Source organism: Cervus canadensis, chromosome 23 (genome assembly GCF_019320065.1).
Source record: "Cervus canadensis isolate Bull #8, Minnesota chromosome 23, ASM1932006v1, whole genome shotgun sequence".
Classification (NCBI taxonomy): Eukaryota; Metazoa; Chordata; class Mammalia; order Artiodactyla; family Cervidae; genus Cervus; species Cervus canadensis.
Window position 1 is genome coordinate 3272974 of NC_057408.1, and position 17350 is coordinate 3290323.

General features: G+C 36.4%; 1 protein-coding gene across 2 annotated transcripts in view; it reads right to left on the minus strand.

Annotated features, from left to right (window-relative positions):
* Positions 1 to 508: 508 nt before the first annotated feature.
* The window catches only part of SMAD2 (SMAD family member 2), an 80087-nt gene continuing 63245 nt past the window's right edge, over positions 509 to 17350 (minus strand). For both annotated transcript variants that reach the window (XM_043444515.1, XM_043444514.1), the window contains exons 7-11: positions 8437 to 8490; positions 7002 to 7214; positions 4489 to 4626; positions 4029 to 4173; positions 509 to 1220 (exon numbers count right to left, since the gene is read on the minus strand). In XM_043444515.1, the coding sequence (XP_043300450.1) occupies positions 1097 to 1220; positions 4029 to 4173; positions 4489 to 4626; positions 7002 to 7214; positions 8437 to 8490 (674 nt within the window). In that variant the 3' untranslated portion in view covers positions 509 to 1096. The remainder of the gene's footprint in view (positions 1221 to 4028; positions 4174 to 4488; positions 4627 to 7001; positions 7215 to 8436; positions 8491 to 17350) is intronic.

Consider the following 17350-nt stretch of genomic DNA (forward strand, 5'->3'; position numbering starts at 1 on the left):
CCAATGAAATTCAACTCAAAAGAGCACTAGGTTTGCTACTGAAATATTTGAAAGTATCTTTTAAAAAAGAGTGTTTATATTTATAGATTGAATTTTCAGAAAGGATAAATATATCGAAATAATTGCAGCATATCCCTGAAAATAATTATACTGCCACCTGTGCATTTTTTATGAGGTGTAAAGATAAATCAAAAGACTGCCAGGTTACATAAGTCTATTATTACCTGTTGAAACTGAAATTTGGTGTAAGACAAAGGGACTTACTCCACATGAATTCTCATTGTACCCAGAATTAACTGGTGCTGGCGGTATCAGTGCAATCACTGATGGTGATGGATGCCATGCTACACTGTTTTGGTGGAAAAGTAGAAACGGAGGAGAGGTTTAGAAAGATTTCCATAAAGTTTCCTTATAATAAGATTTAGCAGTAAGTAAACAAACACAGAAAGAATGAATATTTAAGACCCACTGAACACATTAAGGTCAAGGATTTCAAAAGTTAATCCACTTTTCTTCCCCCAAGAGTTTATTTTTGGTAAAAGGCAGAAAAATTAGTTTTTCTACAAGGGAAATCTGCTTCTAAATGATAATTTGAAAATCTTGATATATATTATATATTAAAAAAGACACACAAAAATAACAAAGAAGTGGGAATAACAGATTAGGTACTGTAACTTTATAAAGGCTTGCCTAAATCAAGAAGCAGCACACACACACCTAATTTATGCAAACTAAAAATGCATATAAACAGCACATACTGTGATACTGGGTCATGATACATTACCTGCACACGTAACTACTACTGCTATTAATAAACCTTTGGGACACTCAGTGTTATGCCCAACAAGACATCAGTAAGTCTTTAAAATCTTCTCTTCCTCCTTTACGGGAGAGTATTTCTAGACATTAATTTTCCCATCTAATATTCGAACATAGGAAACCAATTCCACAAGGTGCTTTAATTGATGAGACCTCAAGTGCTGTTTTCTCTTGAATTTTTGGATAGTAAACAGTCCACGGGGACCACACACAAATACTATGACAGAAGAGTTGGTATATTAAGTCTTTTGATGGGACTTGATTGGTTGATGAAGCTTTATGACATGCTTGAGCAACGTACTGAAGGGGATCCCATCTGAGTTAATACTTTGTCCAACCACTGCAGAGGTCCATTCAGATGAAGTTCAATCCAGCAAGGAGTGCTTGTTACCGTCTGCCTTCTGTTCAAAAGAATGAAAGAAAATAATTACAAAATCAAAAGAATAACAGGGATATGGAAGAACTAAGATAAACCAACAGGTTGTATATACTAAAACCTAGATTCTTTTTTGAACTAGTATTAAGTTTGGACATCTATTATTTTGAAAACTGTTTAATCCTTAAAGTCTAACAAAGTATTTATAATGCTATAAATAATCACTGCCAGGGCAAGAGACACAAACCAGCACTGTCCCAAGCAAACCAGAATATATAAAGTCACTTATTAATCATCCGAAGAATAGAAAATACTCAAATAGAAAATGAAGTCCACATGGAACAGAGTTCAAACTTAAAGTATATCAAAACAAAAATTCTGACCCAAGCTTATCACAGAATGTTCAAAGCTGGGGTTCAACGTCCCCTGACAAAACCAACAACCAACCTCCCTTTTAGCAAAATCATGCAGGCTTTTAATAAGAAACATCTCTAGTACTTCAACTAAATGAGCTCTCCTCTGAAAATCACAAACTGTTCAAGGATATCCTATCACTTCCACATACTGATTTTAGTTTCTTATTTATTATACACAGTCAGTCAGTCTGTTTGCTTCAACATGACAATCCTGCAAACATGAGAAAAGGCCATTATCAACTCTTCGCCTCCAAGTGACACATCCTCAATGTAATTTAGAACTACTACTGTATTTCAGAGGGTGTGGTTTCCCGCAGCAGGTGGTGCTGGTTCCCCGCCGCTCCCTGCAGATTCTCAGTGTTCTCCAGCCCACTTCCAACTGTAGGAATCTGCATCTCTGCCTGAGATGCCTGCGCTGTCCAGAGATGGAACAGACCTCAACCAACGACATGGGAATTGGCATTTAAATGCCCAGTTTCCTTTCCCTCCAAGTGGGGAAATTCTGAGCGTTCTTGACTCTTTTCCCAAAGTTTTCCTAAGGGGACAGCTCTAGTGACCCACCCTCTAGAGGAGGTGGCTTAAGAACGGTGTTAGTGTTCCCTCCCCTACCTCTCTTCCCTACTTCCTCCTTCCTTGGCAGTGTTCCCTCCATTTCCTGAGTATACTTCTAGCAGGCAAACCCTTGTCTCAGGGTCTGAGCCTCACATTATCAGTGCCCCTGCCGGATTATTTACTTCACTACTAACTCACTTAACTGAAACATGAATTCTTTACACATCTGTATTTCCCCCTTACTATGTCTCCTGATTTTTATGCTGGGAATCAAGCTGGCACTTAAAGAAACTGAAAAATAGTTTAGAAATACAAACATCAAATCTATTCCTCAGCACCTGTATCATTAGGATAAAAGGTTCCACAGTTCACAGATATATGGGTATCTAAGTTATTTTGATCTGCAAATGTTAAAGGAAACTACTTTATTATCCAAAGTAGATGTACCTGACCTCCACTGTCCATGAATACATACTGCATATTACTGCTTCTTGTAGAGATTTTATATTATCTCTGGGTTAAAGAACAGCAGAGACCACAGTGAATCAAAGACAGTATCTCTTTCCACCAATCAAAATTGATCTTAACAGGAGACCCATAGATATACATGGAATTCTCCCTGACCTATATGATTCATGTTTAATGCCACTCCATTTCTACCATGTTCCACAACATTATAATCTTTCGAAGGAGAAAAAAAAAGTGTGACCTAATAAATTGATATCAGATAGTACTATCTGAATCTAAATTTAATACCAACTCAATCCAAGTTCAAAGGAAAAAAGAAACTAAGCATTGTTTAAAGTTATCCCATCTCAAAGGGGAAATGATTAAAAGAGAGCTACAGAGAAGTCAAAAAATGAATTCTTGCACTAACATAACTTGGACAAAATAGTGACAAGTCTCACTTTAGATACAAATATATATGTAACACATTGTATATTTTTATAGAAGTTGTCAAACCAGTAGATCTCAAATCTCATCATCACAAAAGTCATACACCTCAAAATTTAAGACAAGGGATCAAGTTCAAATGAAACAAATTCTAAGAAGGGCCCAAACTGCTGAATGAAACAGGAGTATTATTACTATACCATATGAATATCTTCTTAAGCAGACATTCAGACAGTAAGTAATGTGAACTGGAGAAAGACTAGGTATTTTATTTATAGTTTTATTCATTATTATGTTGATGAACTATTCCCTTTCTTTGATGCGGAATCCAATCAACTGTATAACCTAGCAACAGCCTAATTGATCTTACTCCCTGACGACAGATTGGTTCTGGTAAAACTCAATTATGTAACTGCTACTACTATCCTTACAGAAGAGTCTAGGAGAGCTTAGTCCTCAGGTCCCATCTCTACCACTGAGAACGTGTCCTTGAGCAAACTATTAAATCTCACCTAAGCCTATTTCCAAATAAACATTTAGTGTAGACCTTTTTTTTTTAAACTTTACAAAGACTGCAACCTTATAAAGAAAGAATAAAAACAGCAACAGTAACTCTTAGCCATGCTGAGAGGCGTGACATGCTGCATTTAAAACACAGCACAGTGCCTGGTACCCAAATACCCCCTTCTATTACTGAATAATAACCCTTCCAATATGCCATTTACGGTATTTAACACTCTGCATTCTGTTACAGTGCCTGTCCATACACGTTTTAATTCTATGTTCTATAGTGCCAGCATAGGAATTTGCAATAGTTTTGAATCTAGAGGCCTCCAACTTTCTTTTATTTTACATAAAGATTTGCTCTCTATAAACTTCAATGAAAATATGGATAAACTTCAGAAGATTCAAAGAGTGCAAGAAAAAGAATTACATTCTAGAAATTTAAGAACTGAATATGTATTTCATACCGGTATTCTGCTCCCCACCCTTTCACAAAACTCATTCTTATGGTGCACATTCTAGTTAGCTGATACACGGCTTCAAAACCCTGATTAACGGACTGAGCCAGCAGAGCAGCAAATTCCTGGTTGTTGAAGATCTTCAGATTACAGCCTATGATTGAAAAAATATATAAAAACATTATGTATGAAGAAGATAGTATAAGAGAATCATTTTAAAAGAGCTACAGATATTAGGATGGTGGTGGTGATGCAGTTACTGAGTCACGAAACCCCTTGGACCCTCGCCAGCCACGCTCTTCTGTCCATAGGATTTTCCAGGCAAGAATACTGGGGTGGGCTGCCATTTCCTTCTCCAACAGACATTTGAGTATGAGCATGCAAATCATCTCCTGATTCCGAAAATTAATAGCAAAGAAAAACTCAGCAAGTTGACATGATAGGCTTATTTATATTGTTGCATCCATACCTGGTGGAATTTTACACACGGTTGCAGGGTGCCAGCCGTATCTCTGGTTACAGTTGGGGCTCTGCACAAAGATTGCACTATCACTTAGGCACTCAGCAAAAACTTCCCCACCTATGTAATATAAGCGCACTCCTCTTCCTAAAAGGAAATATATATGGAATTAGTTTCACAACATTTACTACTTCAATGTCACTTCTGAAGGATTCTTAGAGGAAAAGTAAAATGGTATAAAGTATCTTGATGATCTCTCCCATAGCTATGCTTTTCTGAAATCTAACTTTGAAACATACTACTGTATATTTTTCCAAGTATTTTTTCAACAATGATTTTATTGATTCGTAAAGATAATATGTGCTCATTAAAAGTACTTAATGTAGAAAAGTAGATAAGCAAAATAATTTCAAACAAATCATATTTTTGAATAAAGCAATTTAATTCATTTGAAGGAATTAACTAATGTCTAGATTAATATGCCTTCATTATAATACACAGCTTTTCTTTAAAGAATCCACTATGCTTAAGAAAAAAAAATAATAAAAATTACCATCTGCCCCTTCTCAAACTATATATTATGGTGGTAACCAGATCTCTATTTACAAAAGCAGAATGAGGTAAGTAAAAATTATATTGGGAGATTTTAATATACCTCTTTCAGAATCTGACAGATCAAATATACATAAAATATAAGAAATACAAGGATTAAAAAAAAAAAAACCGGGAAAAGCAGAACTCTTTTTTTTTTTTTTTAAGCAGAATTCTAAGACAGCACTTAACAGTCTCAGCCCTGGTGTGTTTATCTTCTCAATTATTCAGTCAAACACTAACTAGTGCTTAAAGGAATCTTTCAGATGTATAGTTCTTAAATCAAGTGACCCCAAGAAACGAAGACTACCTTTGGTGGGCCTGACTTAATCAGGTGACAAGCCTTAAAGGGACTGGGCTGGTCCTGGCGAGAGTGACTCAAAGTGTGAGGGAGAAGAACTTAACAGAGTCTTCACTGCTGACTGTGAAGATGGAGCGGGCATGCAGGTGGCCTCTAGTGGCTGAGAGTAGCCTCTAGTGGACAGTCTGTAGGAAATGAGGATCTCAGTGCTACAACTTCAAGGCAGTGAACTCTGTAGTAATCACCTGTGAGCTTGGAAGGGGACCTCAAGCTTCAGATGAGGTAGGGTAAAAAAGCAGGGTAAACTTACTTATTTAGGAGTAAATACGGTAGGGTTAACCTGTTTAATTTCTATACAGAGCCCTAATAAGAACACAGAAAAATCAGAACTATTTTCATTAAAGAAGGGTGGATATTCAGAGGCCTTTGTCACCTACAAGACATCTGAGTACCTCAGTGAGATTATGTAAAATTTATACATCAAGCAAGATTTGAGAAATTTCACATGGAGCCAACTAACATCTCTGAAGTCACAAGCACTTTGCAATATCACACTGACTCTTTAGGGATCAGCATTACTTCTCATAGGAGGTAATGGTTAATTAAATGAAAACAGAAGCACACTATTATTAAAAGAAGTTTCTTTAAGGTGATGAGAATTATGTTCAGTTATTTTAGTAGCACTCAAACTATTTTTTCCCTCATTGTCAAAAAACAAAAACAAACATACAAAAAAATCCCAATGTCCCAAAATGTTGCTGTTCATATGTCTTAAATATATGCAAACTTACCATACTGTGTGTTAAAACTAAAGATTCAAAAAAAATTCATTAATTCATTTGAAAATCAAAATAGTAAGCTTACTACATATTAACATAAACAAGTTTATGAAAAGTAACTATTTCCCAAAGTAAGTAAAAAATTAGTGAGAAGAGTTTTATATCTTTGCAAACCTCCTTAATGTCTGGCTTAAGACAGTAGAATTCTCATCAGAGTCTGTGTTTAACTTCTTGCAAAATCACAAGCCTTGTAGGCTCTAGATACTTCACTGTGGAATCACGAGAGTGAGAGTGAATGGCAAGCGGCACCTTAGTGCCGTTATGAGAGCAGCTCTCCCCTCATACACGTTCAGAGAGGGCACTGGGGCCGCCACAGTCTAAGTTTCTCTGAACCATTCCTGAACAAGTTCATGGTGGTTTTTGTTTTAGATATCTTGCTTCAGATTAACAGCATGCAGATCTGATATATGAATTCACTGAAGCACAGAAAAAACTAGGAGATGTAAACAAACTGAAAAAAAATCATGATTTGCTAAAATTACAATCCTAAAATCTGAACATGACAATTTTATGACTGGTAGAGGCTTAGCAAAGGAATTTCAACACATATTTACTGACGGACTTCCCAGTGTCGAGGGTGCCAAATAAAGAGAAACTCAAGATAAAAGTTCGCAGACGGAGGAAGGATCACCAGGATCACTATTCAAGGTGGTGAAGCTGTGCAACCTGACTGCACTTAAGCTGAGAGAAGGCAGGCTTTCTTGCACACAGTCTCTTGATGTGGTAAACCACACAGTGCTCACGTTATGAGTATAAGGCATTGGTTTTTCACACAAGGAAAATAAACATACCTATATGTCTTCTTGTCATTTCTACCGTAGCATTTCTGTTTACATTGGAGAGTAAACCTAGGCAGAACCTCTCAGAATTTGATGGATCTGTGAAGCCGTCTACGGTGAGTGAGGGCTGTGAGGCATGGAAGGTCTCTCCAACCCTCTGGTTTAATTCATAATATGCTATTGAACACCAAAATGCAGGCTCTGAGTAAGTAACTGGCTGCAAGTCTGGCGGGGGGAAAAACAAACCCGTAAAAGAAATGTTGTGTGAACAATTCAAGCCATGTCAAGCCAAGAATAGATTGAATATCATTATCTTTACGTGTCCTATGCCAGCCTACACTGGCAATAGCCCAGGAAACAGACTTAACATCTACATCACGAAACCCAGATTCTAAAGATCACAGCAGATTTTCAATTTCTCAAATTCCCCCTATCTCCTTAAGTCATCCAAATCTTCAAACATCTTTTTTAGATTTTATGGTGGATTACTTGTTCTGCTAGTAATTTTACCCCAGTTGCACCACATGTAAAATAAGTCAATTTGCATTATAAAGTTAATTTTGGGTAGGATCGAGTAGAACAAAGCTAAAGCAAGGATTAATGCATCAACAGCCAAAGATTAAAAAAAAAAAAAAAAAAACCTGTCACGACAGGATATAAAACATGACATATTTTTGACATCTGACATTTTAACATGAGATTCTTACTGAGTTACCCCAATTACAAAAAGAGAAAGCCTGCATATATACAAGAAACAAAAAGTAATACAGCACAAAGTATGCAAGAGGAAACAATATAAATATCATGGGAACACAACATATTTCATGGGAAAACAAGGACCAGATATATATTTAAGTGCTGTAATTTTGATTATAATGCATAAGGAATATCACAGAAAAAAATGACAATTTTGTAGAATAAATTCCAATGTGTAGAAACTGAAGAGAAATTGTGAAACAGTGTATAAAATGAAGACCAAGGTGCATATTACACACACAAACATACATATGCACATGTATCAATACAAATACATATGTATTAGCAATCACACATATATATATCTCCCATATCATATGTATATGTGAGCAATATGTCTCTATATATTTATTAGTCTCATATTAATAATTGCTATTACAAAATATAATAGAAACTAAATATACCCATAAAATCTAGCCATATAAGACATAAAATTCCTCATGAATAATGCATATGATTTCTATGAATAAAAAATTAACTTCTTATATTCATTATGTGCCAGGAGAAAAGTGTTTTAGTAATATCGAGGCACATTATCAGTATCATTTTTAAAAAAGCACTAATTTGAACAATCATCTGTTATTCTTGAGATCTCTTTCTCCTTTATACAGAAAATAACTACCAGAAAGTACATTTAAATAAAAAGGTGGAACAGTATAAAAACAGTAGGGGGAAAGTATTTGCAACTTACCCAAACTATGATTAACAGGGGAAAGAGTAGTAGGAGATAATTCTGCTGGAGATCCTGAAACAAAAGGATTCAATTTTAAAACAGCTTAAGAAAGAAAGTATTTTTAAAACCTCTGACCCAATAATAAAATTTATTGTATCTAGCTGTATTATCATAACACAGATAATTTGCCAAGATTTCAAATGCTTAATGGGACATTTAATTTCAGGAGCTTCAATATATAAAAGATAGAAAAAAGTCCTGGTTTCAAGTTACCTTCTTCCAAAGGCATCCAATGTTGCCAGTTCTTGGTGCACCTTTCCAGAAATATTCTACAAACCATATGAGCAAATATATTTCTGTGCCTCCTGCTTTTTATGTACAAATGGTAAACACAATTCTGAACTTTGCTTTTGTATTACATATTCTATATCAACATCTAGAGATGCTGGTACATTTCCTTACTATTTACTTACACATCTATCCATAACATTACATTATGGTATATTATGATCCCATGTTGATGCATGTTCAGGTTATTTTCAGTCTTTTGCTTTTAAGAACCAAGATTCCAATGAGTAACTAATCTTGCACATTTTGCATACTCTGAATTGTATCTGAAGGACAGACTCTAAAAGGGAAACTGCCAAATCAAAGGACTCTCAAACTGCCAAATCAAAACTTGGATAAATTTTGCCAAAATTGTCATCATCAAAGGTTGTATCAGTTTACACTCCCAGTCACAAAATAGTGAGGGGAGGCTCATGTGTTATTGCTGATAAACAATGCTGAGAACAAGGTCTTAACAAGTATAGTTTTAATCTGCATTTCTCTTATAAATGACACTCAGCAGCTTGCTATTTGTTTATATTTTATTTCCTTCCTGTAAATAGTCTGTTCTTTTCTTTTGCTCAATTTTCTATTGTGGTGTTGATCACTTTACTCACTGATTTACAGAAGGCTCTTTATACTTTAGCAATATTAGTCCTTTCATGGTACAGGATGCAAATATTTATGTCTTATTTTTCAGTCCAATTTTGATTAAACAGTACTAAAAAACTTCTATGTGACATAATTAACCAATCATTTTGGGGTATGTTACATTTTGATAAAAGTGGTGATGGGGAAATTCTTTTCTTACTCTTAACTTTAAAGAAATACTTCTAGTATCTGCCCGTTAAGTATGATGCTGGCTTTGAGGATGAGAGATAAAATTCTTTATTTAGAAATTTTATATAAAAAATCATAAGCAGTAAAGATCTGTAGATTTATAAGCATAAATGTTATGCTGCCTCAAAAGTCAAGCTAGAAGCTTTATGTCTTTTCTATGCTCTGTAACAGTTTAAATAGAATTGGAACAACAAATGCTTTAATAGTTTGGTAGAATTCCTGTGTGAAATCAATAATTTTCTAGGGTATATTCTAAGACATTATTTCTTCTATGAAAGATGACTGTTAAGACAGTTCTACACTCTGGAGTCAGTTTTGGTAAGCTATGTTTTCTCAGAAAAGTATTTGTTTCTTCCAGTTTGAGGTAAACTGGTTAAATCTAATCAAGAAAATAAGGAAGGGGCACAAACACAAAAAGTTAAGAAAAAGAAGGAACACCACAGACAGAAGAAAAAGAGTCAGACCTTACTTCACTCAATTTCAGGCAAATTTTGAAACATGTTTACTGTAAACTGTTGCTAAATAATCATAATTGTACGATACACTTTGTTTTCGCATCATTATCCTCTACATATTTTGAGAATGTTACCCAAAAAAGCAAGACCTACAGCTCCCAAGTGTTAAAATTACAGCAATGGCACAGATGTAGAACAAGGCCAGAAGCCCCCGGGTCCATCTCTCCCTCTCCACACGACAACCATGAACGAAACCACCAGGCAACACAGGTCAAACAGCAACCTCCCCGTAAACAAACGCACCAAAAAATAAAGAACAGGTGATGATTCTTGAGAAGCCAGAACAGCCTCTATAACAAAGTTCTTATGTTCTTTTTTTGTTCCTCACTTCGAAAAATCTGCTGGCAAGTCTAACAGGTACAGCTATGAAAGGTCAAAACATATTTAGAACAATGAACTAAAACCCACTGCTGTTTCCTGAAGCTAAGATAAAATAAACAGAGCCACTATTAGAAATGGAGGAAACGGCCCAATTTTTCATATCTTTTAACTGCTTACTCTATTAAATACTTATTAGAAGTGACCAGTAGAGTCATGGTTTATTAATTTTGACTGAGTCCAGTCGTATGTAATAAAAGTTAGCACTGAAGATTACGAAAAGTTGATTACAATCACATACAAAATGTTTAGAAGTTAAATTAAGATAAAAATGTATTAGGTACCAGAAGTCTTTAGAAACTTGTAATAATCTCACTATTTAAAGCTAGTTTCTATTACTTGCAGCTAAAACATCTAGAGAAATCCTTATGCACACAACCCTGTACACAAGTTTGCAAGTATTTGTAGGATACATTTTTCAACAAGAAAATGTTGAGCAAAAGGAATGTGAGGTTAAATTTTTATAAGTACCCTCCCTGGATGTTTAATCCCACCAACAATTTATGAGCATTTCTTCACACTATATCACTACCTTTTGACATATGACAATTTAAAAGATTTAATGAGGCAACTCCAACATTTAAAATTTTTATTTATTTTTATTTTGTTATAAATAGTGCACTCATGTTCTTTACATCCATTTATCCATTAAGCACTGTCTTTAACCTCTTGACTTGTAGGAGGTTTTAAATCTAGAAATCAATTATGAGACTTCTTGTACATTTAAAAATATTTCCCCCCGTTTTTTGGTTTATCTTTCAAAATAAAAAAATTTTAATAAAATTATTTATGGAGTAGTTTTAGCTTTACAGTAAAATTGAGCATTAATAATGTACAAGGGTTCCCATTTACCCTCAAATCTACAACCTCGCCTGCCATCAGTGTCTCACATCACAATGTACATTTACTACAACTGAGGGACCTACATAGACATTATCACTCAAAGCCCGTAATTTATATTAGGGTTCATCTTTGGTTGCTGTATATTCTATAAATTTTGACAAATGTACGATGACATGTATTCACCATTACAGTAGCATACTGAATACTTACACTGTCCTAAAAATCTTCTGTGCTTATTAATCCCTCCCTCCCCTGAACCCCTAGCATCACTGACCTTTTTACTGTTTCTATAGCTGTCTGTGTCTTTTCCAGAACGTCATATAGTTGGAATCATACAGGTATGTCACCTTTTCAGATAGGTTTCACTTATAATATGCATTTAAGGTTCCATGTATTTTCATGCCTTTATTTGGCAGACTTCTTTTTAGCGCTGAATAACATCCCATTGTCTGGATGTGCCATAGTTCATTTATTCATTCACTTACTGAAGGATATCTCAGTTGGCAATTCATGAATAAAGCCACTATAAACATCCAAGTGCTGGTTTCTGTGTGTCCGTAAGGTAAATTTTCAACTTTAGGTGAATACCAAGGGGCATGACTGCTGATTGTATGGTGAGAATGTGCAGCTTTGTAAGCCGCCGCCAATCTGTCTTCCAAAGTGGCTATCCCATTCATTCTGCATTCCCATCAGCAGTGAATCAGAGTTCCTACTGCTCCACTTCCTTGCCAGAATTCAGATTCTGGTCATTCTAAAGGTATGGAGCAGTAATGTTTTAAATGTCATTTACTTAAGTTTATCAACCCTTTCTTCTGTGGTTTTATATCTTGCATAATTCTTGCTCAGATTATTTTAAAACTTCAAGTTCTCTCTAAATGGGATTCATTTTGATATGACTTACATATTTAGTATCTATAACTTTTTGAGAAATACTAAAATTAGTTTGAATTTCTTGAGCAAAATTAATGGCAAAGAAATGTATCTTTTACTTTTTTTAAGTTTCAGTATGTAAACTAACCATAAATTATTATCATTCAAATAAAAAAATAGACATTCTTTCAAAAGGCATATATGGGAGGACAGAAAAGTTAAAGGCCTTAAAATAATTTCATTTTATAATCTTTAAATTCAAATTACAAAAAACAGTCCCAAAGAACTAAAATTATCTACGATTTTGTTTTTATACCAAAAAAAGGCTTAAACATATGCTTTTAAAAAACCTCATTTACTGAATACAGAGACCAATCACATTCACAAACCTTTCAAAAAACTGATCATCATGCTGGTTTATTCCTTCCACCATATCCCTACCTGATCACCAACCAAGTCCTACCCTCAGGAAATACTGCAAAAGCAGGCATCTCTCTCCATCTCTTCTGAAACAAGCCAGAGGAGCCTAGTGCAGTAGTATAGTAGTCAGGAACAGAATTTCGAGAATCTGAGATCCTAGGTGCAAATTCCTGTCTCTTTCTACCTATCCTCCTATGGCATTCATTGCGGTACTGCTTTTTATGAATTAAATACCTGCTTTAATAATTCAAAATGTTGCATCATAATTTTAATCTGTAAAATACTGTCAAACTTTCGACACAGAATGGTAGAAATTTCAGATTAAGCAAAAATAAGATAAAGGAACTATGTCAAATCCAGTTAAAAAAATACATACTTCCTTCATGTTTCTTTATTATGTTCTATGTAATTCCAAGTTTTCTATAAGCATGAATTGTGTTCAAAATGAGAATACAGTTGCTCTTCTTTTGTTTTTATTAGTAACTTGTACAGGGTTCCCCTTATGGTTAGAATATAGAAGACTGTTGGAAAAACCCTTACTCCTACAATAAGAAAGTATCAGAAACACTAAAAAATTATATTTTTTACCAAAAGTGACCCCAAAACTATAGATTCATTTAAATTGTAAGTCATTTACAGAAAGGGATGAGCTCTTCCTACAGTAAGTAGGGAGTGGTAACCATTTTCATTGCTGGGAGTATCTGCCAAGTTAGCACACACAGGACTAGTCTTGCCAAAGGACAAACCAGCTAAAAATTTAATGGCCACACACAGGCAACTGGAATCTGAGAAGCTCAAGCACAGATACGGTCCTCTTCGTTAGCCAATTCTAACTCCCATATCTGACTTGTTGAAGGCAAGTGAATATTCTGTAAACTTCACCTCCTATCAGACTAGAAATGAGGGAAGGTGTTCACAGTTTATGAGGTCAGAATATGGACGTCCCGTCTGGGTCCCTGATACACGCAATACTGAAGCTACAGAAAAACATATGAAAACTGAAGACCAAAATCTCTTATAAACATAGATTTGAAAATCCTTTAAAAAAATTATCAAATCAAACCCATAAAGATTTTTATTGAAGTGCAACTTATCATAACCAAATAAGGTCAAAATTGGTTTGTTATCAGAAAAATCACTTTGTGAAATTCACTTCAAAAAGGAATAAAACTGTATGATCCTTTCAGGAGACACAGAAAAAGTATGGACAAAGTTCCACGGCCATTCATTACAAACTATTCAAACCACCAGGAACAGAAAGAAACATCCTCAATCTGATAATCTATTAAAAATCCATAATTAACATCTCACTTATTCGGGAATTAGTAAATGTATTCGCCCTATGATCAAGAACAATGTAAAAATATCCATTCTTAGTATTTTTATTCAACAGTTTACTGTAGATCTTAGCCAGGACAGAAAAAGAAGAAAGCATAAAAATGAGAAAGCAAGAAGTAAAACTGTTTTCAGAAAATCTTAGGATTCTACAGAATACTAAATACAAAAAGTGACTTTAGCCAAGTTCAGGGAAAAAAAACCAACAGACAATAATCAAATTTTACTCTATATTCTAGGAATAAACAATTAAAAAATAAAATTGAAAAATAAACATATAATAGCACTAAAAGTTAAAACAGTAAAGCATGCATCTCATAACAGCTATACATCTATGCTAAAAACTATAAAACACTGCAGAGATGGCAAACCCAGTAAGACCATTACTCTAAAGTTCACAAACCTGACCCTTTTTTCCTGGCAAATTACTTTCCTATTTTGAGACGATCCTAATCATGACAATGAACTGCTCCTGCTCTGAGATCTCAATTCTCTCAATTTACTTCTAATCTTCATGCAGTCAACTTTTTTCTTTTTCTTGATGGTTAATTCATCTTCTTTATATTTTCTCTAAACACACTCATACAATATTTACTATGAGTTAGGTACATGTAGCTACTGTTAACAACCCTATGAGGTAGGTACTATAATTATCCCTAGTTTACAGATAAGCAAACTGCATGCCTACATCGTCAAGCTAGCATAGAGAAGAGGGACAATTCAAGTCCCGGTAGTCTAGTTCAGAGGCCAATCATGCTATCCAGCAGCCATGCATCCGGTTAGAGATGCTGTCTTCTGAGTATAGCATGTTAACCTTATCTAGGGATACACAGAATGACCAGATTGTAAGAAGAAAAAGTTAGAACTAAACCAAATCTGTATTTCTTATTATGTTCATTCAGCCTAATCCCTAATGTCCACAGGTTTTAAAGAATGAAGGCTTGACCAGAGAAATTAAAAACACAAAGCAAAGAAAAAGTAACATGTGCCTGCTCATACAGTTCTGTATTTTACTTTATTTGTCCTCTGGCTTCATTTATTTTATTTTGGCCCCGAAGCTTGCGGGATCATAGTTCTCCCAACAGAGATTAAACCCGTGCCCTCTGAAGTGCAAGCACAGAGTCCTAACCACTGGACCACCAGGGAATGCCCCCTCTGATTACCCTTTTAAAAACTATTAACTCCTTCTATCCCAGAAGGGTTTCAAAGACTAATTTAATCATGTCTTCCTTCAGGAAAAGTATGGACCAGAGTTTAAAGAGAGGTCAATTTTGTTCTAAACTGGGATCCTGCAGCACTCAGAAAATTCTTGCCATTGCACCAAGAGAACAACAGACAGCAGGCAGAAGAATAGTATTAAAGCAACTTTTTAGCATCTCATGAATCAAATATTCAGTCACTGTCATTACAGTAAATACTTTTAAATGTGTTATTTTGAAAAAGATAGCAACATTTCCTCCACTGAAACAGAATTAGAAATATCAAGTTATGTTCAAAGCTAGCCCCAAAACAATGAATTCATTTTTCAGCTTATTCCCCTCCACTGGGTTTTGACCCATTACCATAACTAGTGATTACTGTCGTTGTTCAGTTGCCAACTCATGTCCGACTCTTTAGGCTCCCATGGACTGCAGCATGCCAGGCTTCCCTGTCCTTCACAGTCACCCAGAGTTTACTTAAAGGCATGTCCATTGAGTTGGTGGTGACATCTAACCATCCCATCCCTCTGCCACCCCCTTCTCCATTTGCCTTAAATTTTTCTCAGCATTAGGGTCTTTTCCAATGAGTTGGCTCTTCCCATCAGGTGGCCAAAGTACTGGAGCTTCAGCAGCAGTCCTTCCAATCAATATTCAAGGTTGATAGCCTTTAGGACTGACTGGCTTGATCTCCTTGCTATTCAAGAGACTCTCAAGCGTCTTCTCCAGCACCACAGTTCGAAAGTATCAGTTTTTTCGGTCAGCCTTCTTTACGGTCCAACTCTCACGTCTGTTCATGACTACTAGAAAAACCATAGCTTTGACTATATAGACCTTTGTTGTATAGTCATGACTACAGATGTCTCTGCTATCTTTGTACACACTGTCTAGGTTTGTCACAGCTTTCCTTCCAAGGCAATCATCTTTTAATCACATGGCTGCAGTCACCATCCACAGTGATTCTGGAGCCCAAGAAAATAAAGTTTGTCACTGTTTCCCTTGTTTTCCCATCTACTTGACATGAAGTGATGGGACCGCATGCCATGATCTGAGTTTTCTGAAAGCTGAGTTTTAACCGAGTTTTTTCACTCTCCTCTTTCACCTTTATCAAGAGGCTCTTTAGTTCTTCCTCACTTTCTGCCATTAGAGTGGTATCACCTGCATATCTGAGGCTGTTGATATTTCTCCCAGCAATCTTGATTCCAGTCTATGATTCATCCAGCCTGGCTTTTCACATGATGTGTAAGTTAAATAAACAGTGACAATATACAGCCTTGACACAGTCCTTTCCCAATTCTGAACTGATCTGTTTCTAACTGTTGCTTCTTGACCTGCATACAGGTTTCTCAGGAGACAGGTAAGGTGGTCTGATATTCCAGTCTTTAAGAGATCAGAGTCTGTTCTGATCCACACAGTCAAAGGCTTTCTTACAGTCTTGCAGTTAGGGATGTCCTCGGCATAGAGCAACTCGTTGGAGGGCAAGTCCTTGCCCAACTTGTGTTCGATACGGAGCAAAAGTTCATGGAGGTCTGGGCCACCACCACCAGGCAGCGGCTACCACCATCACAATGGCTATCCGTGAACCTGGTCTTGCGGATGTCAAACACGAAGTGTGTGTTCTTGATCACATTCATTCAGAAGCACAGGGGCAGCTGCGGGCAGCTGGGCGCACGGTCAGCCAGGCATTGGCAGCCCTTGGGACACCGGGAAAGGGGCTGGCCTGCGGCCGCCCCATCCTCCCAGATCTGGCCTACATGGTGACCGTGGATTTCCATGCAGCCAGGAAGACAGGTCCAGAGTCAGGCAGTGAGTGAGAGATGTTACTGCTGCACCCTCTCCCCACAGCCCCAGGATGAGCTGTGCACACCCAGAGGTGCTCTCACGTGGGGTCACCCATGGGCATGGCCATGGTCCTCTAAGCCTGAGCACTTGCTCAGGACTGGGTTGGCTACGGAGACGCAGCCCTGCAGATAGCTGATCTCTGACCCCAAACACCACCTGTACGACAGCCATCAGCTGGGTTACCATCAGCCTCTAGCCACACGTCACTGTTTAAATCAAATAAAGATAAAATTCAGGTTCTTGGCCGCACCAGTTATGTCAAGTACTCCTAGTAGCATGTGCCCACGTGGACAAGCACACACCTAGAACCTTCCACCATTCCAGAGAGGTCCCTGGACTGTGGCCCACCAGGCTCCTCTGTCAATG